Here is a 25427-nt window from a genome sequence, read left to right on the forward strand (position 1 = left end):
CAGATAATTGCACTTTCAGTTCAAAATGATTTGAGCAATTTGAATTTCCTTAGAATTATGTAAATAAAACTATGCCTCTAATAGTACATATAAAACACTTAATATAATCAACCTATGAAGGGATAATCTGTGCATCAGGAAAGGTTGTTTTAGGTTGGGTTTTTTTTTTTTTGGTTTGTTTGTTTATACCCCCACCCCACATATTTGCAGACTATAAGTGCATATATCCCTACCAAACAAGCAGATACATATATTGCATGGGTATGTTGTCAAAGCATTCTACAAGACATTAACTATGGAATATATTACCATAATAATTAAAAGGAAATTTTTATCTAAAAGATGTCTTGCAGAGAAAAAGTTGTATATAAAGGAGTTATTACTGAAAATTTTCAGCTTAAAAAAAAATCAATAAAAAATCATAATGACTAGAAAAAGTATTCTCTGTGGTACTACCAATTATGACTCAAATCCTAATTATGCAGTACATAATAAGAATGTCGATCCACAACAATGGCAATGAACATTAATGAAGGCACATCGCAGTTATATTAGTATAAATTCAAATTCTCAAAATCAATCAATTTACCAGGGAGATATACACATTTGTACTTTCCCCAATGCAATTAGAATCAATATATCACCAGTTACCAGTTTACATCATAGGGCTACTCAAATGCTATAAATTTCCATTTTAGGTTGTACACTTTCAGAGCAGGGATTTTGTCTTATGTGGAACAATATGAATTATACATTTTGGAGTCAAGGGATATTTTAAAGTTAAAAACTGCAAAATGAGTCTTTTTCCTTTGAAAATACTAAATTCCCCAAAACAACCAAGAAAGCAAACACTAAGGAAGGAAAAACTTGAAGCCAATTCAAAATACAGTAAAAGTTATATATTTGAATAAATATTTCACTGAATAAGATCTTCTAACAAATTAATGGATTTCCTATGGTGAAACATCTATATTGTGGAAAAAATCCATTTGAAGCATGTAATTCAAAACTTTCATTTCATTGTTTTTGATGCAGAGAATTAAAATATTAATATTGTTGCCCTTTTGTGTGTGCGTGGGGGGAAATGTTTCCAATGAGACTAAAGGCTCATTTTGTAGAAATATGTCTCAGGACCCCTTGATTTAATCTTCATATCTGGAAATCATCCCTTCAGTGGCCACAGGCTGTGATCCAAAAGAACTCACTAAGTGCAGCATGCCGATTTTAATTCTGACAGTTAATTAGGTCTTTAGCGTTTTCTGGAAAAGCAACTGAAATACTGTTTTATTGTGTTTTACAGTGCTTATCATCTCAGCAATGAATGTCCTAAAGGCTTACCCATACATTATGGGCATATACTATGTGGGCACGTTAATTTTCAGAGCTCTTTGGCCCATTTATAATGCACTTCTGAATTATTAGTCTTCAGTTTTCTGCACTCTGTGACATTTAACAGGTATCATAATGATCTATTATTAACATTTCCTTCTTCATAACCCATTAATGAAATACTAATTTATTTCAGAATGTCCTACTGTATATTTTCCATACAGTTCTAACTAACCCTGCAGCTCAAAGTGGAGTCTGGAGAAAGAATTCAAAACACTGCTTACATGAGCATACATCTCTCACTCAACTGAGCTTCTGCAAGCTAATTCTGACATCCGTTACTGACTTCAAACTTAGATAAATTCTATATTTTCCTCAGATACAACCTGCCCATCAAGGCGTACATGGTTCTTTTTTAAAATGGAACAGCAGGAAGTGAATGTAGTTAATTAAATATGGATAGCTAATAGATTATACTTGTGACTGATTAAGACAAATATGAAAAAAATGGTGGAGTTAACAAATTTAATACATCTGTCATTGACCCCCCAAAAGTCTAAAAACTGAGTGGGTAAGTACAGACAATACAATATCTAGCTGATGGAAAGCTTTTATTTGACCCAAAATGAAATATTTTTCTTTATTGGGGGGGGAGATAATGCAACATTTTAAGTTAATTTAAAAAGATATATAAGAACAAAAAAAGAGGTTTAGAGGCTGTGAAAACTAAGTGTTTCTACAATTTAAAAATTGTAAATTATAAATTTAGTTAAACCTGAACTTGCTAAATTCTAGCTTCTACTGAAGCTTCATTTTTCTTTGAACTACTATGGGGGAGGGAGAGAAGATGGCCAGATAGAGGGTCAACCTCATGACAAAAATTCAACTGCAAATCTTAAGACAGTGTCTACTGTCACCCAGTAACATACAAAAATGTATACACCAGTAATTAAAAGATCATCTCAAACTTCAACCATTGAAATCATACTCTGATTTATATAAAAATTCTGATCAAAATCAAAAAGAAAATGAAAGATATCTTCATGAAAATAGAAATTTGGCTTTTGCATTCACACTGTATTTGAAAAGATTTTTCCCCCCTCTTGTAGCTCTATGTTTTCCTCATTTAAAATCTAGAGAAATTATCTCCAAAATAAACTAATTCAGGATAGGCTAATATACATAAATGGTAAATTTCCGATGAGGGTATGATTAATCAGGTGTGTGTGTGTAGGGGGGGAATTAATACAGCCAAGTGTCTGACTCCACCTTTGCAAATCCAGCACAAAACATTTACAATATCACAATCAGCTGCTATAGAAACAGCTGTCATTTCTGAAGCCCAAAATATTATTTTCCTAAGTAATCACTATACAACCAAAAAAACCCTAATAAATTTAGTACCCCAGACATGTTTGTTTCAGCACACCAGTGGTCTTAGTGTTTTCAAATTGAAGACTTGAGCTATAAATTGCATTGTTTAACGTTGTGCTGGATTAAGAGCCCTCCAGACTAAACTCTGTTGTTTTATTCAAACAAAACTTCCACTGAGTTTACAACACATTAGAAGAGACCCAAAACGAGGGTAAAGCAAGGGCTAAGGAAACTATGTCACCCTATGACTGATCAGTGAAAGGAAGAGACTTGTTGCAAAAGAAAGCAGGTCCTTGACTTTTGCCAGCTCTTCTCCTTCCTTCTCAGCTACCTCTCCTCATGATAGGTAGTCTCACAGATGCCAGTATGTAAATATTATTTTTTAATTTGCTCTGAGGGGAGGAAAAAAAAAGAGGGAAAAAAAGAGAGAGAGAAGAATATAAATTAACAGTCTTGAAAGAATATTTTTCCAACAGTTCCACCCAGAAAGGGATTTCAAAGTGTGCAAAAATAAAATTAAAACAAGTGGAAACGTGACATGTAATTAATACATTTCCATAGGTTATCATTGAGGCCAATGCTCTTTGCTGTGCTAATAAAACCCTTAAGTAGATGGTGTAAAACAGTTGCATCAGTATACATTAAAAATGTAAAGTGGATATAAGCCCTGCTGCAAAAGCCAGCCAATATTTGCAATAGTACAAAAACAGCAGCAGGTTGGTCTATGGAGTCAAACAGCTCCTCCGAAGCTGCCTGCTGAAGATGAAGTACTCCTTTTTCTTCACATTTAATTGTGCTCAGGTGACACCCATGTTGCTACAAGGCCATCCTTCTTATTTTTCCAAACAGACATAACAAGAAAAAACACAGTACACATAGTCCCAGAGCTCTGTTACATCTGGGGCCTAAGCACCTTCTGCAACTCTTCAGGATGAAGAGGGCAGAAAAGTTTAATTCTGGCTCTTCCTTTCTCTAAGCAGGGATAATTTGATAAATGAAAGCGTTTTCTCATGTCTCCAGTAAAGAAGCCATCAACTCCATCAGAATGCACAATTACACTGAAAAATTCCTTAGAAAGAGAGGATGGATTTCATCAGAATTCTGTTTCTGAAGAAAGAAGTTCTAATGCTAAACAAACATCCTGTTTTGAGCACTTTATAAGCAGTCTTATCTTGTTTCAAGTTTGCCTTTGTTTGTACTGCAATAATAATAGGACAAATTCCAAGCATTTTATTTTTCCTCCAAAGAATTAAGCAATCTTCTTTTGCTCCAACCCAGAAGGTAACAAAATTTCAGTACTCTTTCTGAAATTAAATGGACAACTGCTTATGTATTTAGCAGCTTATGTCAATATTTAGTATTAAGCACTGGATATCTAAATACATGTGAATATAGAATTTTCCATCTCTTGGCTTTCAAGCACTAATCCATGCTATTTGAAATTACTAAATATAACATTCAGTGGTCCAAAAAGTCAAGATCAGGGATTAAGCTGAATAAGTGATGTGGGTTTCAACCACCAGTGAAAATATACTTAAAGTAAGATATCACCATTATGTGCCAGTTTCCCACAAAGTTCTTGTCTCGGTGCTTAGATATTCTAGCAAGTTTGCCAAGACTAATGGAAGGGTATGGGACACAAGAGGAGTCAAAAAAAAATCTTTTGATTTATGAAAGGGAGATCTATCTTCTTACCAGTCTTCTGACAGGTACTGCTGTTAATTGAAATTTTAAGGAGATTTACAGAAAAAGATTACTTCAAAAGGTAGCACTTTCTTTTCTAAAAGTTAGGAAGCAGTTTCCTAAACTAAAGGGAACACAGGAGAATCTGGTGAAGGAGTTTTCCAGGCTACAAGATATATAATCAGCCATTTAAATTCCACAGATGAACTACCAGGTATATCCCAATTCACAATTCAACATACAATGGTAAATCTGTGGAAAAAATTATGTCTTATGTTTAAGCAACTGATTTTTCAGATATTTGAGACAATGATACTTTCCGTCTTAAAAGCACAACACAAAACCCCGACTCTCTGGGTTGAGCATGGCCACATCTCCAGATTTTATGATTAAGAATACTGAGACAGAATATGGATTAATAAGACAACTATAGATAACTTAATAAGATCACACAGTTTTCATACAATGTTCACACAGTGTCTTCAAAATGTTTTACACTAATTGCAACTACATTTGTCTTCCAGAATTTTACTTCAGAAGTTTTATATTCATCTCATATTAGGAGCTTGTTCAGAGTTTAAAAATGCATTAACTCAAACAAATGAAGACATTTCACATAATTTTGCTTTTACAACTCTGATAATTGCTCATTACTTTGTGATACTTCTCTCATTGCCCCATAAAGAAGTATTTCTTTCATTGCACAAAATAACTTTTTTTGCCTGGCTATCAGCATATGAATCAAAATTAACTAAGACATAAGACAACACCCTATTCTGAAATTATTCTTTTAAAGGTGAATCTACCAGACTGCACTAGAATAAGCTAATACTACTAATAATATTTAGCTGTGGACAGACAAATAGGTCTGGTTAAAGGTCTCCTGTGCGAGAGCTTGCTTTTTTTTTTTTGCAGACAACTAATTCTTCTGCTACAAAAAAAAGCATGTCAACTTGGTTTGTCTTTCTCCCTCAGACATAACTGTCTACATTCAACTACAGCAGGACTCCAAGAGAGTTCAGCAGGAGCCAGAAAAGTCTTCTAGTAGTAGGCCTTCATTTTCCAGGCAGTTCATGTGAAATTAGCATACTAGCACTATATTAAGAGATTATAACTGATTTTATACAAACTTAAAAAAAAAAAGATCTTTTCATATTCAGCGAAGAAAAGGGAGTAGAAAATAGACAGGTGACATGTATATTCATATATATGTCTGAACTACAATTCAAATGCACTTGCTTATTTTCAAAGGCAGCGTCAACCCATACAGAATTTTCAAACAACCTGGGATATTTCAGTAGGTACGTCTCAGAGATTTTTATTTGAAACATTGGGAGAACTTGATTACATGTCCACATAGACTTTCATTACTGTAGAACTGATTAATCAGACCTATGCTTTTTATTATTCTGTGTAAACGCATCCAAGAAGAATGTTAGGTATATCAAATATGTATTGAGACACATCCTTAGCTACCTATGAAGAATGGAGGGAAGAGGAGGAAAAATAGCATAAGGAAAGAAAAAGCAAGATGGCTAAGTGATTGCAGATTGTGGGGGTTGCTTCTCAGACAACAGCAGGGAAGTGGGTTGGTACAAATGTCAATCAAAGGCCCAGAGAAAAGTATAAAATAGCATAATAAAGAGACAGATATTGAACAGCAATATTTATCCATAAATTAATATGCAAAATCCCCAAGCAATACTTCAGCACTTTCACATAACTAATCTAATCCAGTATCATGCCCAAGAGGCCTTCATCAGCTCCTGTCCAGAACCAGCAGAAAAGCATAATGTTTGGTTCTGTGGAGTGTATCAGTTTGTCTATAAAAATTGTGGGGACTTGCTTTTCACTCGTGTGCTGATTTACAGCATATGAACTGAATTGTATCTTGTTGTTTAGGTTCTAATGAGTTTTCTGACAGTCTCTTTTTGCTTTTTATGTGATACTTTTTAGCCACACAGAGGATTACATATTGTGTGTGTGTGTGTCTGTCTGTCTGTCTGTCTGTCTGAAAATTAATTGATTGTAAAACAAATCATCTTGTTTCAGCCTCCCTTTGCATTTAACGTCAAGCAACAAATTTCATTTTAGCTTGAACTTCTAAATAAAGAGTCAGAATAGATTTAAAGAGCTCACATATCTCAGTGTTTCTCTGTAAAACACAGGCTTCAACATAATGTCACATCCAACCACCTTTCTGACAAAAAAAAGCGTTAAGGACAGAGGAAATACTCAGGATTGGTTAAGACCAACTCCTATCCTACAGGCTATATAGCTCCTGTGCCCCCAGGTACTCTACATGTGACCTCTCCTCTGAAAGTTTACATGGGTCAATCACACCTGCTGTTCCTCACTGCAGCTGAGTCAATACTACAAAACAGTACAGGAATGGCACATAAAACTTAACAGTGACAAGTTGCACTCACAGTACTCTATAACTAACAACAGGCCAGCACAGGTTGTTCAGGACTTTTGACTTGAAACAGGAATCAAGTCAAGGAGATCTGTTGGTCTTGTTACTTGATTGAAGTCTACAGCAGAGACAGGCCCTCAAACATTTCTTCTTTTCCTGTAGATATATCTCATGACCTTCAACCACTCCTTTATCCCTCCTCTTAAAAGTTGTAGACATACCTACCTAAACCTACACTGCATATCAAAAAGACAGCATCTAGAAATAAGACAGATAGAAATAGTTACTACCCAACTTATCTTACCAAACCTCCAGAATACAAAGACAAGAAAACAATACGTTTCTTGGGGAATTGATTAACTGTATCCAGAAGGAAAATATCCTACTTAATCTCAGAAATCTAACTTCAGGGATTGCTGCATATAGAATAGGCTGATAAGGCTTTAAGTGCAGTGAGAGTCCAAAGCCATCCAAATTAGATTCTTCAGATGATATTAGATTGTACCTTGAACAGACAAACTCCCAGAACAGTTGGTCTCCAGGTAGGACATTGGGAAGTTTACTATTTGGATGAATAGATCATGGTGAAATAATTAACAGAATACGAGAGACAAAATACATCTCAAATATTTAACACAATTTAACACCAGTCAAGCACTGAAACACACTTCTACAAAGAGTTGTTAGTAGTCTAACTCTCATTTGGCCCAGACAAAAGATGTTCTTATAAGCTGAATTCTCATCAATTCTTAAAAATTGGATACAGTATCTATTATTAAATCTTTACAGGGATTCCCCACTCCATAAATTATGTGATAAACCCCACAACCCTAAATTCCCTGTGTTTAGAAAACTAACAATACACCCTTGATGACATCACTATCTTCAGCATTTGAACTGCAAAGAAACATTCAGATGGCTGCCATAAGTCACTGAAACCCAAAGTTTTGCTTTGTTTCTTGATGTTTTCATGTTCTGTTTATTATTTCTTACTCCCAAATTCTATTAAAAAGGGCTATCAAAATATTAATGTATATTTACATAAACAGCGACTGCTCCAAGTCACCATAACACAGGCAAGCACTAGCAATAGGAGTTTCCTCTTTCTGGGAAAGCTATAAGATAATGCAGGCAGAACTATCATGATATACAAGAAAGGGGTGAATTATGGATTTTATAAATATATATATTTACACACACACATATATGCATAAAATACAAGAATATAACATAAGAATCTTTACAGCTAGAAATTGAACACATACACACACTTGTGCTTTGCCAGCTTTTATGTGATGCTTTATACCATACAGAGAATTAAATATTGTGTTTTGCCAGCTTCTCCAACTGTGGGTTTTTAAAAATTCCTTTGTACCTCCTTATATTAGATGATCAGATTTCACTGGAATCTTCTTCCTGTGACTTCAGACACAAATTTCAAAGTACTGTTCAGAGCCAAGCTCTTGCATTTTTCATTAGCAGACAGGCGTTGTTTAGTTGCTCAAGTAAGCCTGTTCTCAGGACAGCCTGACCTTCTCCAAATTACTTAGTTTTATATAACTTATAGAAGGATTATAGGAGAATATTTATTAGGCTTATAGAAGGATTTAGGTTTGAAGAAACTGGCCACCTAGTCCAATGTCCTGCTCAAAGCAAAGCTGGCTTTAAGGCTAGATTGGGTTGCTCAGGGACTTGTACAGTCAAGTTTCTTCTACCTGGAAAACTATTTAATTACTGAGGAAGAATTAAACCCCATGTTTTTAATTCCTTAGCTTATATACCCATCACAAAAGGTGTAAAAAGCCACTCAGAGAAACACAGTGAAACAGCCAACACTTGTTGGCCCTAAGAAGCATTTCTAAGGGAAACACAGCTGGCCTTGGAAGGAAGGTGAAAAGCAGAGAGGAGGTGTCTCCTCCCCAAGCACTACTAGCAGAGACATGCATCAGCACCTTTGCAGAACTGAAAGGCACAAAGATCCCAAGAAACCACTGCAGTAACTATGACCACCACACACATACACACTTGGTTTTTTGCAGTTTTATGTTTCCTTTGGGAAGCCACACTTCCTCCTTTTCCTGCACAGGCCTTTAATTCCCCAGGCTTACTATGATCATTTCCTGTTCATGCTGATCCTCTGTGACACAGGTCAAGAAACAGACATGAAGTCCCACAGTAGCACATCCTGCATCATCTTTCCCAGTGTATCAGCCACACTGGGAAAACTGACTGGCAATTCAAGATACTTAATCACTGAAAGTCTTAAACTATGACTACTTCATTATAAAAACCTGTTGTTAGCATCACAAAGCACATGCTATCTCACAGGTCAATAGGTCTCAGTCAAATTTCTATATGTGGGTAGGTGCTTAACAGTTCTTTCAAACAAGCTGCATGCTTGAGATAAAGTTCAGCTCCTTGTTATAAGTGACGAAATATAGATTTGTGAGTCCACACATTTGTGATATAAGATTTCTTCCAGAAAAACCTAGGTTTTTTGTTTTTTTTTCTTTTAAACCTCATAAGAAAAGTAAGAGTGATTTAAACATTTACCAAGATTCCTTCTGAGTTCTTGCTTTCAGTGAAATTCTTAAGCAGAAAAAAAATCTGTATACTACAATAGTATCTTCAGGATGTACAGCATAGGCAAATACTGCTATTCTTCCATCACAATTAATCACAAATAAGTTTACTGTATTAATTTGACTCCTAAACTGACAATATTTGCTCATTTTCCTTTTTTAAAAGGCTTTGTTTCTCTGAAATTAAGTCAGATATCCCTTCTTAGTGTGACTAGTCCTCAACATGTTGTGCATAGTATATAACACCATTAGACTATTTAATTAAAATTTTTTTTCTGAACTGTGAATCATTTTAAGCCTAGCATTTAAAAACAGTACTTATCTGTTCAAAAAATGCCTCCTGATTGACTCTGCAGAAAGATCACAGAATTAGCCAGTGGTGTTATATTTCATTTTAAAATCTTTTCTTTGTGTGCAGCAAGGGACTAATAGTGTAGGACATCACTAAACCGTGGGAAAGAACTTTAATTTTGAAGTTTAAATGTTACTGAAATGCGGAGCTTAGTTCACATAAACCTCATATAATTTCCACAATAATATATAGCATTTTATGAAATTATTTCCAGAAATCAGGCTACAGAATTGCTTTCTTCACTAAAAAGGTGCCTGTATCAGTTCTATTTGCAATGTAGAAAAATATCCTTTAAAGCTATTTAAAATCACTTTTTAAGTATTATGTTGTATAGCATTAGGGGCGCAACACCCCAAGATCAGCTCTCACTTTCTGGAGCTCTGTCATGATTATATATGCCCATAACAAAACAAGGGAAGACATTCAGAGACCAAGCAGCAAAGAGCATTTTGCTTTTTTGTAAAACTCTCAGATTTTAAGGGACAAATATTACAGGCACTGAATGACAGGGTTCAGAAATGTTAGAGATCGCTCCCACTCATCCTGAGCAAGCATACTGATTGCTCTGCTAGCTGGGAAGACACTCTTACTGGATCTGCTGAAATGCCACGTTGTTTTCTAATTTTTGTTTTCATTTTAATTTCTTCTGGGCATTATGGGGCCCAATAAAATAAAACAGCTTTTTCCATGGAGATACACATCCCTCACTGGGCTAACCATTTTATTCTTATTTTAGAAGCATCTTTAAAGAAAATAAAAGCACATGCCATACAAAAAGATGGGATAGTTATCATCACCAGGTCAAGGTGAAGATGGAACAAAACTTTGGCTGCAGTTCTTAGTAAAAATGTATTTAATGATTTTCAGCAACAGAACTATAGACCTTCAGCAGCTGCTGATGGAGTAAGAACACTTCAATTCAGCTGAAGGCTGAATAAAGTGTTTGAAATCTAAGTTTCCTATTTTTTTTTAATCCACAAGAACTTAATGTTGGAGATTTTGGCAATGCATTTAGAGAACTAAAACCTTAACCTTCCACCAAAGTGCTCAAAGGAGTTTGTAATACACTTGGACAAATTCTTATGGTCATCACTATCGCTGCTTCTCAACTCCTTGATATGATAAATAAATTACATGTTTCTTACTGAAATTTATACTCCTGGAGCAAGAAAGTCTTGTGTAAGATATATGACCATTGCTGGGATGCCTAATGTCAGCAGAGTAGGAGAGCAGTGATCATAAGAAGCAATTGGCTGCAGAGACAAGGGTACCTCTGTTATCCCCATGGCTCACCTCCTCCTTGCACCAGGAGAGGACAACAAAGAGGGAGCAGGCAGTATCATCAGAGGATGGTGGTGATTTCCACCAACTCCATACTGTTTAATTTTTACTGAAGTTGAGTCTGAATTAATAGGCTAAATTTATCATTTCAACCCAAAGAAGGCTTTGAAGTTGATTTACCATGCTGCAAATAATCAAAGTGCCCAAGCACTTTCACAGTCTGCATCTGGCACATCAGCATCCCATCCTGCTCTTGCAGAATTTGGGACAAGGCTTGAGCCACTGGCCCCAGGTTGAGCAGGTGGCTTCAAACACCAAGAGACATCAATGGAATTCCCAAAAAGCTAATGCATTAAGAGTTCAGGACTTGTCTCTTGTTTTACAATATTCAGCAAAAAAGAGACTCAATTTAGAGTTCTATGATCATTAATTGATATACACCAATTTGATATTGATATACACAATTGATATATGTGCAAATTGACTATACCTGCAACACTGAGAAGTTTCCCAGTCTAATCTGGCCTCTCTTTTGCAATAGATGGACAGAAAGATTTGGGAACTGTCCTTAGTCATTTCATCAAGTATATTTTGTCATGAATACATCAGCATGTGCACCTCAACTAGTTCCTACTGACACAGTTGGCACATATAACATACAATAACCCTATCAACACAGAGATGGTGGAAATGGGACACCATGGTCAGAGGCTTCCCTGCAAATGCATTTACAGTCCAAGTAGAAACCAGAGGACATGACTGATTGAGTGGCACGGAGGACTTCCAGTCCAAAAACATGCTCATCAGGTCACTTAACAGTGAGTTTGCCCCAGAAAGAAGAGTTGAGCTTAACCGCAGTGGTTATAAGCACAATCTCCAGGAAAAGGACAATATCACAAAGCTTTTGTTTCAGAGCAAACTAGGAAAGGCACTCATTCAAACTATGTTCCCCCACAACCTTCTCTGAGATGAAATACTGAAACATTATGTTTACAGTGACTGAATGGTAAAAATTACCTGGTATTTCTTTTGGTTAATTATTTCATTTCACAATAGCCCATTAAGATCTGGATTTTCTTGTGCTAAATGCACCAGACAGAGCAAATAGTTACGACCAAAGTAGCTTTAAAAGACTGCTTTGTCTTTTAGTTTTGTGCATGCATATTTGAATTCATGTTATATAATTTACCTAAAGGCAGTATCGCACTTCACTTTGTCTTCTTCCACTATATTGCAATACGTGCTAATGGATAGATGATGATCTAAATGGAGGATTTTTTGCCCAGTTTCTATAAAATACAATGCCACTGTGTGGCTACAGACAGTTGGAGTGCAGCCAACAGAGGCAGCGAACAGACGCAGCAGTTTGCGCAGCAGTGTCTGGGCTCTGCCTGGGCCTTTTGTGGGCCTTGTTGGGAGTTGTGGAGACTTTCTGGGGACCCCCGAGGAACTAGACGGTGCTTGCTGCTAGCAGGAAGGGAGAGCTAGGCAAGGACTCCTGCAGGGGGCCTTGACTTAACTTCTCCTGGGAAGTCCTAGCTAGGTGGGGCTGCTGCTAAGGAGCTCTCTGGGCTGCCCTGGTCAGAGGGAGTTGGGGCTTTTGTTTCAGGTGGCTCCTGATTGGGTGGGTCAAGCACCCTTGTGAGTCACTGCTAGGCAGAGGCCTATATAAGAGCCAGGCCTAGAGTGCAGCCAACAGAGGCAGTGAACAGATGCAGCAGTTTGTGCAGCAGTTTGTGCAGAAGGGCGCCAGAAGGCAAAGAAGGCACCTCTCCATTTTGCACAGTGGTGTGTCCTTCCCCGGGGCATGGTCATGACACGCCGCAGAGCACGTTCCCCAGTGGCTGCTGGAGGTGCTGCATCGGCTGTGTCTGAGGCTTCAACCCAGACAGACCCTCAGACAGCAGATGCAGCTCTGCAGGTGTCAGGCTGCAGGGAGTGCCTGGGGCCTCTCCGTGAGGCCTGGGCTGACAGTCAGCTCTCCTGTGTGAGGTGTGCTGTGGTTGACCAGTTGCGTCACCAGGTAAAGGAGTTACGGGAGGAGGTTAGTAGGCTGCGTAGCATCCGAGAGGATGAGTGGGAGATTGACAGGGCGTTCTCGGAGACCGTGCAGCTCCAGGAGTCCCCACCCTCCACTGCAGTGGAGTTGTCAGAGGGCTCAGCACCGTGTGTAAAGGTGCATCATAACGCTGTTGAAGAGGGCTGGAAGCTGGTGACCTCTCGTAGAAGGAGAAAGGCTCTTGCTCCTCCTCAAGACTTACCCTTGCAGAACAAGTTTAGTGCCCTCCAACCCGAGGAGGGGCTGGGCACGGCTCCAAGGGAGGCAACTGGCCTGGCAGACCCTGTGCCGTGCAGGAACCCCCGGAAGAAGCGGCGAGTGATTGTTGTGGGTGACTCCCTGCTGCAGGGGACAGAGGCACCTCTCTGCCGACCTGACCTCTTGTCCAGAGAGGTTTTCTGCCTGCCAGGGGCTCGAATAAGAGATGTCGTGGAAAGACTGCCAAGGCTTGTCCACGCATCGGACTACTACCCTCTGCTGATCTTCCATGTGGGCGCTAAGGACATGAAAGGCAAACTAGAAACCATCAAACAGGACTTCAGAGCTCTGGGAATGGTGGTCAAGGGTCTGGGAGCCCAGGTTGTTTTCTCCTCAATCTTGCCTGTGAGGGGAAAGGACAGGAGGAGGAGTAGACGAGTTTTCCAAGTTAACAGCTGGCTGCGCCGCTGGTGTTGGCAACAGGGCTTTGGTTTCTATGACCATGGGACCCTGTTTGAAGATCAACAGCTGATGGGGAGCGATGGGATCCACCTCACCAAGCAGGGCACGCGTGCCTTTGGCCAATCTGTTGGCAGCCTGGTAAGGGGAGGGCTTTAAACTAGGCAAGATGGGGGAAGGGGAGTGGTATAGTGGCAGGAGAGTCAGTAAAACACCACTCAAGTCAGGATGCCTCTAGCGGGTGCATACAGCCAGGGGAGACAGCATGCAACATGGCTATGGAGGATCCTCTTGCACCTCTCCTGGGAAGCTTGCATGCTTGACTGGCTCTCTGAAATGCCTGTACACCAATGCACGCAGCATGGGGAATAAACAGGAAGAGTTAGAGATCTGTGTGCGGTCGCAGGGCCATGATCTCATTGCAGTGACAGAGACATGGTGGGATAGTTCACATGACTGGGATGCTGTCATGGATGGCTATGGGCTTTTTAGGAAAGACAGGCCAGGAAGGGGAGGTGGTGGAGTTGCCCTTTATGTGAGGGAGCAACTGGAATGTGTGGAGCTCTGCCTGGGGGTGGATGAAGAGCAAGTTGAGAGCCTATGGGTAAGGATCAAAGGGCAGGCTAACATGGGTGACACTGTTGTGGGGGTCTACTACAGGCCACCTGACCAGGAGGAAGTCATCGATGAGGCCTTCTACAGACAGCTGGAAGTAGCCTCATGGTCACAGGCCCTGGTTCTCATGGGGGACTTGAACCACCCTGACATCTGTTGGGAAGACAGCACAAGTAGGCACAAACAGTCAAGGAGGTTCCTGCAAAGCATTGATGATAATTTCTTGACTCAGGTGGTGGAGACGCCAACGAGGAGAGGTGCAATGCTAGACCTTGTACTAACGAACAAAGAAGGTCTAGTTGGAGATGTGCAGGTTGGGGGCAGCCTTGGCTGCAGTGACCATGAGATGGTGGAGTTCAGGATCCTGGGAGGAGGGAGCAGGGCAATGAGCAGGATCGCAACCCTGGACTTCAGGAGAGCAGACTTGGGCCTCTTCAGGGACCTACTTGGAGGAATCTCATGGGGTAGGGCCCTAGAAGGAAGAAGGGTCCAGGAGAGCTGCTTAATATTCAAGCATCACCTCCTCCAGGCTCAGGATCAGTGCATCCCTCTGAGGAAGAAGTCCAGCAAAGCGGGCAGGAGACCTGCATGGATGAGCAAGGAACTCCTGGCAAAACTCCAGCAGAAGAAGGAAGTGTACAGGATGTGGAAAAGGGGACAGGCCCCTTGGGAGGAATACAGGGACGTTGTCAGAGTGTGCAGGGATGCGACAAGGAAGGCTAAGGCCCAGTTGGAATTAAATCTGGCAAGGGATGTCAAGGACAACAAGAAGGGGTTCTTCAAATACATCAATAGCACAAGGAAGACTAGGGAAAATGTGGGCCCGCTGCTGAATGGGGCGGGTGCCCTGGTGATGAAGGATACAGAGAAGGCAGAGTTATTGAATGCCTTCTTTGCATCAGTCTTCACTGCTAAGGCCAGTCCTGAGGAATTCCAGACCTTGGAGACAAGAGAGGAAGGCTGGAGAAAGGAAGACTCTCCCTTGGTTGAGGAGGATCGGGTGAGAGATCTTTTGTCCAAACTTGACATCCATAAATCCATGGGCCCCAATGGGATGCACCCACGAGTGCTGAGGGAGCTGGTGGATGTTATTGCTAGGCCACTCTCCATCATCTTTGAAAGGTCCTGGAGATCAGGAGAGGTGCCTGAGGACTGGAAGAAAGCCAATGTCACCCCAGTCTTCAAAAAGGGTGAGAAGGAGGAGCCAGGGAACTACAGGCCTGTCAGCCTCACCTCCATCCCTGGGAAGGTGATGGAACAGCTCCTCCTGGAGGTCATCACTAAGCATCTGGAGGACAAGAAGGTGATCAGGAGTAGTCAGCATGGATTCACCAAAGGGAAATCATGCTTGACCAATCTGATAGCCTTCTATGACGGAAGGACTGGCTGGGGAGATGAGGGCAGAGCAGTGGATGTTGTCTCCCTGGACTTCAGCAAGGCTTTTGACACTGTCTCCCATCACATCCTCCTAGGTAAGCTCAGGAAGTGTGGGCTAGATGAGTGGACAGTGAGGTGGATTGAGACCTGGCTGGATGGCCGAGCTCAGAGGGTTGTGGTGAATGGCGCAGAGTCAAGTTGGAGGCCTGTGGCTAGTGGTGTCCCCCAGGGGTCAGTCCTGGGTCCAGTCTTGTTCAATGTATTCCTCAGTGACCTGGAGGAAGGGACAGAGTGCCCCCTCAGCAAGTTTGCTGATGATACTAAACTGGGGGGAGAGGCTGAGACACCAGAAGACTGTGCTGCCATTCAGAGGGACCTGGACAGGCTGGAGAGCTGGGCGGAGAGGAACCTCCTGAAGTTCAACAAAGGCAAGTGCAAGGTCCTGCACCTAGGCAGGAATAATCCCATGCACCAGTACAGGCTGGGGGTTGACCTGCTGGAAAGTAGCTCTGCAGAGAAGGACCTGGGAGTGCTGGTGGACAACAAGTTAAACATGAGCCAGCAGTGTGCCCTTGTGGCCAAGAAGGCCAATGGTATCCTGGGGTGCATGAGGCAGAGTGTTGCCAGCAGGTGGAGGGAGGTGATCCTGCCCCTCTACTCAGCCCTGGGGAGGCCCCACCTGGAGTCCTGTGTCCAGTGCTGGGCTCCCCAGTACAAGAGAGACATGGCACTCCTGGGGAGAGTCCAGCGGAGGGCTACAAAGATGATTAGAGGGCTGGAGCATCTCTCCTATGAAGAAAGACTGCCAGAGCTGGGCCTGTTCAGCCTGGAGAAGAGAAGATTGAGAGGCGGTCTCATCAACGTGTACAAGTATCTGAAGGGGGAGTGTCAAGAGGATGAGGCCAGCCTCTTCTCCGTGGTGCCCAGCAACAGGACAAGAGGCAATGGGCAGAAACTGAACCACAGGAAGGTCCCTCTGAGCATGAGGAGAAACTTCTTTCCTGTGAGGGTGACAGAGCCCTGGCACAGGTTGCCCAGAGAGGTAGTGGAGTCTCCTTCCCTGGAGATATTCAAAACCCGTCTGGATGTGATCCTGGGAAATATGCTCTAGAGGTCCCTGCTTGAGCAGGGAGGTTGGACTAGATGATCTCCAGAGGTCCCTTCCAACCTAAACGATTCTGTGATTCTGTAACTATCAAAAGGATAATTATCTTTCATTTTTAAAAAGTTATATAAACATTTCTATAACTAAGGCAGACTGGACAGATCAGAAACATAACAAAGAGATGGCTCAGGAGCCCAAGTAATTTTTAAGAAGAGTTAGTGGATCCTAAATGGATGGTTTTAACTGCGGTTAAAACCATCAAGACATCACCTGACAGGTAAATAAATCACAGAATTTAGATAATACATAGAGATTGATTAAAAACTTGGGTATGCAAAAGACAAAATCTCTGTAGCATAGTTGCCCAACATGCATTTAGCCAATATTCACATAGTCATTTTTTTCTCTTAAACAGTCTTAATTAATCAGGACTTTGAATGTGCTGCTGCAATCCAGTACTACTTAACGCTTCAGTCCAAGGACAGAAAAACTTAAACATATATGAATGGTTAAACCTTTTGATAACCTTGGGTTGTTATACCTATATTCACAGATCAGAATGGACACTCTCAGCAGTCTTGACTGGCCTCTTGCACATGCAGCTGTTCAGTGAAAGCTCCCCTCCGCTGCACCACAGGTGGGTGGTGGTTGAGACAAGAAAAGGTGCTTCTTCACAGTAACAGAGACTTTCTGGAGATTCACAAAATTCAGTGCAAGTCTGCATTAACAGCAGATGGATGTTTGCACTCATCTATTATAAAAATTACTTTAACTTTGGTAGTATTTTAGAGAGTGAGCAATTTAAACAGCAGAAGAGTCAAGTCTGTCTTATTTCATGCAGCAGAATGTTATATGACTCACCAATTAATGTTAATCATTGCTCCTAAAGAGCTAAGAACAGATACTGCTCCTGCCTTTAAGGAAGGAAAGGATTAAGAACATCAGCCAAGCAGTAACATTTAAACAGTAGGTTAAATACACATCAATGCATAATAGAGCACTTATTAGCATATTTCCTATGCTAGAGATGACAAAGTTCAGAGAAAAAATCCTTTGCTCTGATATTCCTCTTCCAATATTTCTATTTGCTTTCAAAAAGCTTATGACTTAATGAACATCCTATTAATCTAAGAATATGCACTGATGCATTTCACCTGATGTTTTTACCAATTTTGAAGTCAGCACTAATTTTCTCAAAGGTGTTGATAAGCAGTACAAAAATTCAGCACATTTATTCATTACAACATATCTGTTCATATTTTAGGGGTAAAAGATCAAAACCAAAACTGTATTTTTTCCCTACTGAAAGAAGCTACTTGGTTTTAATCTGAACTATTGAATAGTGTTCAGTCTCCTGTTCTATTTAAATGGCCTATTCTCAACTGCTCATTATCTTTGCTAACTTAACTAAAACATTCCTCAAAATGGGTGCTTTCCTTTCCCTGGCTTAGTCACTTAAACATGCACAGGTGTTTGTATTAAGATTCTGACTTTTGCTTGAGCACCAGCTTTTTACTCCCATGTTTGCCCTGTTGCTTCTGTGGGTTTTCTTACACTGATTGGTGGCTACTAGAGTGTAAATGAGTAAAAGCTAATAACAGTTAACAGATCAACAGAAAGTTCTCTTTCTACTACTTTCATTAAGACATGGCAACTTATGTTAAAAAGGAAAGAAAACTGTTGTCAACTTTCAATATTTTAATAGATATTTTCACTCCTCCTGGTTTCAAGATGAGACTATTTTGCTGTATCAATATTTCCAACTGAAAAGATATATCCAACAGGAAGGAAATTTTTTTAATGGAATTCAATTACACTGCTCCTGCTAAATAGCAAAGAAAGGTAAGGAAAAAAAAAGATTAATTTGAAATCATACTGTGTAATCTTTGAGAAGCAAAAAACTTTTAAATAATCCTGAGTGTGGCCTATGAAATATTAGAGCTAAATTTCCTTCTCTGTACATAAAGCTCAATTAATTTTAAGTTTTCTGAGCTTGGCCCACTATCTGCAAGAGCCAGCAAGGTTCTTCAGGGACCTTAGGCCATCCCAAAACAGCAACTGGATCGTCTCTTTGGCTTTAATCATATTGGTCATAGCCCAACATGCTGCCTTGATGTAAGGGCATGAGCTGGAGCATCTGACACAGCAAGAATTTCCCCTCCTACAAGGGAGTTCTTTGCTGCTTTTAAACTCCAAAGATGCTAGAAATTAATTGAAAAGCCCCATCCTCAGCACTGCCTACATTTCTCAGTTTTAAACACCTCCCCAAAAGTAGGAACTAATCTAGAGATTAGTAAATATCCTAAATACAGTATTCATATTAAAAAACATACTCCCACATGCCCAAAGATCAATGGTTTGAAAATGAAATAAGGAAAACCAAAGACAAAATAAATAACTTTTAGCTTTTTTGATTCAGAGGGCCAAACAGCAATCTCTTGTTAAACAGCCATAACAAATCTGGTGAATTCACTCTAGTGATTTTATCAAGCATACTCAAGATTTTACAACTAGGAACATATGATCAGAATCTGTTCTGGTCTGTAAGAGCATGAGTTTAAACACATTATATTTAAATTGCAACACTCTTGTTTGAGGGCATGCTTTACTAACACAGTGATCATCAGTATTATATTCCAACTACAGCACTTTCACTTTTAGCTGCCTCGTGTTTCTGCATACTTCAGTACAAATGTAAAATGGATTTAATTAAACTCTAGGTACTTGTTGCCAGATTTCTCTCTCATGTTCAGGCACTGCTGAGCACATATTTATTTTTAAAACCCTGGAATACCAAATATTGTACAAATAGTAGAGGGCTAATTTGTCTTTCTCCACAGAACATATGCTCAGAGAAAAATCCAAGAAATGGTAGAATAAAAGAGGCACATTAAATAAATAAATATAGACATCAAACTGTCTATGTATTTATAAAGATCCAGATGGCAAAAAGACTACAGTTAAGTCTGAATCCTTGAAGACTAGTCGCCTTCTACACTAACTTAGAAGAAAATTTAATATATTGTACTCAGACAGAGGCAGGGAAACATTTGTGGGGAAAACAGGAACAGCTTGTCAAATGCTCATTAATGATGCAAAGGGGCCTGGGCAAGGATGATAAAGAGTAAGCCGGTGAGAGAACAAAATAGAAAAAATTGTGCAGGACAGTGAAGGTAAAGCCAGGAATTCTGAATTGGATGAGGTAAAGGAGAAAAAAGGGGGTATGTTAAATAAAAAAAAAAGTGGTGACAAATATTGTCAGGCAAAGTTATTTAAACAGTTAAACATACGCACTGAAAAACTGCAATATGCATTCTAAATGAAGCAGAAAGTGTGATGATAATGAAAGACAGAAGATGAACTGCTGAAAGCAACAATTAGGCAAAAATTTTGACAATATTTGTGAGGGAAAGAGCAGGATTAGCATGTACAATAAGATAAACTTCTCATGTTACAGACCTGAGAAACAAACTGATGACATTTATACATGAAGCCTCCCCAACCAGTCAAATTGCCATAATAGAGAGCTAACCTGTAATTTTAGCCTAGGCAGACAGCACTGGAGCAAATAAATACAATGAATAGTTTTCATTGATGAGCACTGCAAACAATTTTGGAGTTAAAAGTTTTCTAAAATAAAACCCCAATGCTGATAAGTAAAAGCCACACTTACTACATTTATAATCCAACTGAATATATATTTTTTCAGAAGAATGTGATGGTTTTTTTCTGAACAGGCAAATAAAAAGGGCAAAAATAGCTTAAGCAATTTGTATACACTGGAAAGTGTGTGTTTTAAATAAAATATACATACATGTGATCTATATTTATATAATCTCACTGTATTACACAAGCACTATTTAGCAGAAAAATACTTCAGTATATTCTGACTATACAGTTAGTGATTTCTTTTAATGGGAAATTGTCAGCGACTGCAGGCATTGCTGTATGATTTCCTGGAACAGATGCACAAAGGAGACACTCCTCTGCGTACGTACTTATCAACAGACATTGAAGTAACTTGACTTTTCATCTGACATATGAAAATGCTTTGTATATGCAACATTTGTAGCAGTTTGAGGAAAATGAGAAATTACTTTTCTTAAACTGTTGAGCTCTCAGTGGCTTTCAATTATACTATAGTCATTATAATATCCCATTATACTTTCTATTCTACTATAATCTCACACAAATTCATTTACACAGCCATTACTATCTGAACACACTATGACATTACAGTCAATGAACACTTCAAGGTCCCATCCCTCCCTCAAGAATCAGAGAAAAAAAAAACATCTTTTCATCTCCCCTTCAAATTTCCTAAAGGATATCTCAATATTCACAAGTAGAATTAAATGTTAAAGTGCAATCCAGTTTTACAAAATGTGTCTGCTGGAGGTTGAATGTGCTCAGCACTTCTTGGAAGGGTATCATCCTTTCACCTTCCTGAGCCTGCACGTTATAAATGGTTTTCCATATGGGCTTCACTCTGCAAAACAGGAGATCTCCCTCTTGTAGAGTACACAAACACCCTCACCTCTTACTGAACCTGATGCTAAGCAAATATCAGGAGGTACTCAGCACGTTACAAGACTGGATCCTTTTTTCTGCACTAATGATGTGTTTCTTCTGCAAAGTGAAATAATTCATCTTTTAAAAATGACCTCAACTATCCTGGTTTTCTCATGAGAATATTCAATTATAACTGAGGGTTGGTTGGGGATTTTTAAATTATTTTCACTGAACTTTGCTAAATCACAGATGACATCTGAACTTTTCTTCACTGGTACCAGTAATAAGTTTTATTGTCTACTGCTGCATTTCTTAAATTGGAATACTATTTTTTTTCCCATGTATTTAAACTGGAAGTGTTTTACACAATGCCTTCCTTCATTTCTAGTTCACTACATAATAGAGTCTTTAAAGAAAAAGTGTGACTTCTGAAAAAAAACCTACTTTTTGAGAAAGTGCCAAACAAATAAAAATACTGTATTAAATTAAATAATAAGTATATTTAACTTTCATTTGCCACCTTAGACTACACTGCAGGAATTATACTGGCACTAAGCCATGCATAGTCTGAGCTGTGTTACTGGGAGTTCAGTGCTTTATTACCAATGATCATGGGTGCTTTGGGCTACACCACTCTGCACAACCCTTAAATATATGCCTGAGAAGACAAGATTAAGGACAGGGTACACACACAGTATTCTCAGAAAAAACAGACACCCTTCTGTGCTCAGGAAGATTAGCAACAACGATCTTCATATTACCAGTCGGATATCACTGTATTACAAAAATAAAATAGCAATTGTGGGATCCCTGCAGCAGTTCATAGAAGATACTCTGGCCCATATTTAAGTAGCTTTGTAGTAATCAACACAGCACAGCAGATTCCTACCACAGCAACACCAGTGGGCAGAGAGCGAGCAGTGGATTTTATCCCTACTACACATTAATCTGAAAATGAAAGCACACACAAGCATCCAGGAAGGGAAGTTCTCTAGAAAAAAACAAAATACATCCATCTATTATTTTTCTTCAGTATTAATTGTAAGGTTCATTTCTGTGCTGCTCTTGCACATAAACCAAATTAAATATTTTCTTCCAATTACCATGTTCTGCAGCTGTGCTGTCTCCATCCACTCTGTACCACCTATATCAGCAAAATAACACAAAAAAAGATTCAGAGCCACATCCTGCAGGGTTTTTTTTTTTTTTTTTTCATATTTTGCTTTTTAAAAATCCTTTCCATGTAAATAGCAGGCCTGAATTACAGAATAATGTACATTATGCTGGTACAAAAGGTTCATGACCATGCTGTGCAGACAAGCTTCTTCTCAGCTGTCAAAGAAATGAGGGGACAGAGGAAAGGGGACTAAATTGCAGCATTTAAATACTGATCTGGATATGGGTTTCTTTTTTAAAGTGAATATGTAACGTTTTTATTTGAATGAAAGAGCAACGGTACGGTGGCTGTCCAATCACAGCAAAAACAGAGCTTCACATGAACTATAAAATCTGCTAAAAATCTAGCAGAGCAGAAAGGATTTAGGTCCCACACAGCTTTCCAAATACATGGTGCCACACACGGGCATCTCTGCGACTAGGCTGCTCCTCTTAGCCTAGAGCTACACTCTGGCACCACAGCACTGATACGTCCTCTGGGAAAGATTTAGGACCCCCAGGCTGCTTTTAGTGTGCGGTGTTAGATAATTTACGGGGCATCATTTTCTGTGAAAAACAGATGAATGCTTCTAGCTATCTTGAAGCAGGGCTGCCAAAAATAGAAAATCAGCACTGGAAAAGCATCCCAGGTAGAGCAAGTGGTACTGAACTGCAAAATGTCTTTGTTATCTCCTCCGTACTTTGTAGGAAGTAGATTTTTTTGTTTGTTCAAAACACACTGAACTGCATTAGAAAAAAATTCTGGCTTTTAGTCAAGAATCCAAACTGCTCTGAAGCAGCACTGCCACCTCCAAAAGATGGCACCAGCTACCTTTATCATATTATAGAAGAATGCATTTGCTACTTTAATTTCTCTGCTTCATTAATGCACACAAAACCTGTCCATCACCTTCACTGACTCCTTTGCTTACTTTTGAGAGAAAACTTGATAGGCTGTGACTGGTTCTCCTAATTTACATTCACTTTGTAATGATTTCCACGTGCTGTGGAATTAGGCTTATTTCCTTAATATGTATAGCATCTTCATTGACAATGCTAGTTTCATTTTGCACTAATTTCTATGTAAGAGCAGAATAAAACACATCTCCAAAAGATAAGAATATCTGGTTTACAGAGTATAACAAAGTTAGCTTAAGCACAATAATACAACTGTAGTACTATTAACCAAACAGATATTTGCTTATAACCTTTATGAAAAAATACGCTGCATAAAACAGTAATCAATCTGAAAGTTGTCCCCCTGCCACCAACAGTTCTTAGTGAATTGCTTGTAATGTTGAGTACTTCTGCTAAAGCCAGACATATAATTTCATGACCACCTTCATGACAGTAACATTTCTTTTGGGGGACTATAACAAAAATACCTTGACCCTTTTTCTACATAGAAAGGACATTGCGATGGTTATTTTGGGATCACATTTCCAATTATAACTTCTCTCAAGTCAGGAACATGACAATGGTGTTCATGTGCATCTCAGATCTTCCCATTTAAAAAAGCTTTGTAACAATAACTACTTCTGTATATCGCCAGATGAATAAATTTTTCTGTGGCTGTAATTTTCAAGCTTGAAAACTTTTCCTTTGCTCAATAGTTGTTACTTGCAAATCCATACAGTCACAATTTTCTCTTTTTGAATTCCTCCTCTCTGCCTGGTAATGCATGGGGATACAGCCAGCCTACAAGCCCCTGCCTATTACAATATCTCATCTTGAACCTGTTTGCTCTGCCATACTCCTCCTTCCGTTATTCCCATACTCACAGTTGGAAACATTCATCAGTTTTTCCTTGCAGATAGAAGAACTGTCTACAAAATCAAATAGGAATACTTAAATATGTTCTAAATACTGAGCCAAGTATTTAAAGTCACAACTTGCCAATACCTGCTGATATACAGAAAGTTTCAGGAAACACTTGTAGATATTAATGCATTTTGTTGCAGTTCATTAATACATTTTGTTTATTTTTTCATTACTTCTCCTATCAGACCTAAGGAAAAAAATCTTCTCTCTTCTTCTATTTATGTACAAATAAATGAGAGGATCTTAATTGTTATGAGAAGTTATCTGGAGTTTTTAAAAAGTTTAACTAGATTTTGAGAGTGCTTAAGCAAACAAATATCCAAAGAGAGGCCACAACATGGACCTAAAGCAAATCTTCAAGAACGGTGACTTTTGCCACATGCAGTATTTCTGCAACCCTGCACGTTAAGCATATCAACTTATATTTCAAATTCCCCATGGGTAAAGTACTTACCCAGGCTCTACTAATATTGCTGCAGACACCATATTTCAGACACACTACATCAAACCTGGTAGCCTTGGCTATTTAACTCTTAAAAGTCTCTGACTAAAACCATGGCCAGTTAACCTTTTTTTCCTGTAGGGAACATTGCACTATAGAAGAGGAGCGTTTTCACAGTCAAGCATAACGTAAATCCAGCAGCAGCCTATTTCACTTGTGACTTCTAAAATCACTTAGGAATTCCTCACTCAGGCCGTGGTCTGGACTCATACCCTGATTGCAAAAGAGCAATAATCTCCAGAAAACACTCTATTGGGTTTCAGGCATTGACCTACTAACTTCATTCCAGTGTGGTTACACACTGAATGCGGAGACCAAACATAGCATTGCTAAGATCTGCTTTACCCTCTGCTTGTGAGGAATATGTCTTAAACTTCTGAAAAGAAGAGGTTTGTGCAATAATGACAGTTTTCAGAGCTCTGTGAGCCTCTCCTGGTGCAGAATGCTCATTTTACTGCTGAATGCAAAGCACACTCCAGGCTCCCAACTAAGGTGAACGAATGAATGAAGTTAATCAGGTACAAGTGAAAATGAACTCAAAGTATACTTGAAGAACTCTGTATGTCTTAAGCACACTTTTTTCAAGATGTATCTATGTGCTGTATTT

The 25427-nt window shown here is 39.3% G+C and overlaps 1 protein-coding gene across 2 annotated transcripts in view; it reads right to left on the reverse strand.

Annotated features, from left to right (window-relative positions):
* LOC104144135 (transient receptor potential cation channel subfamily M member 3) overlaps positions 1–25427 on the reverse strand; it is a 397790-nt gene that overhangs the window by 357392 nt on the left and 14971 nt on the right. The window contains exon 1 of one of the 2 annotated variants that reach the window (XM_068925564.1): positions 22446–22456. The exons of the other annotated variant lie outside the window; for it this stretch is intronic. Within the exon in view, the coding sequence (XP_068781665.1) occupies positions 22446–22448 (3 nt within the window). The 5' untranslated portion in view covers positions 22449–22456. Of the gene's footprint in view, positions 1–22445; positions 22457–25427 lie in introns of those variants that run through there. 2 annotated transcript variants of the gene reach the window in all.

Source organism: Struthio camelus, chromosome W, assembly GCF_040807025.1.
Source record: "Struthio camelus isolate bStrCam1 chromosome W, bStrCam1.hap1, whole genome shotgun sequence".
NCBI lineage: Eukaryota > Metazoa > Chordata > Aves > Struthioniformes > Struthionidae > Struthio > Struthio camelus.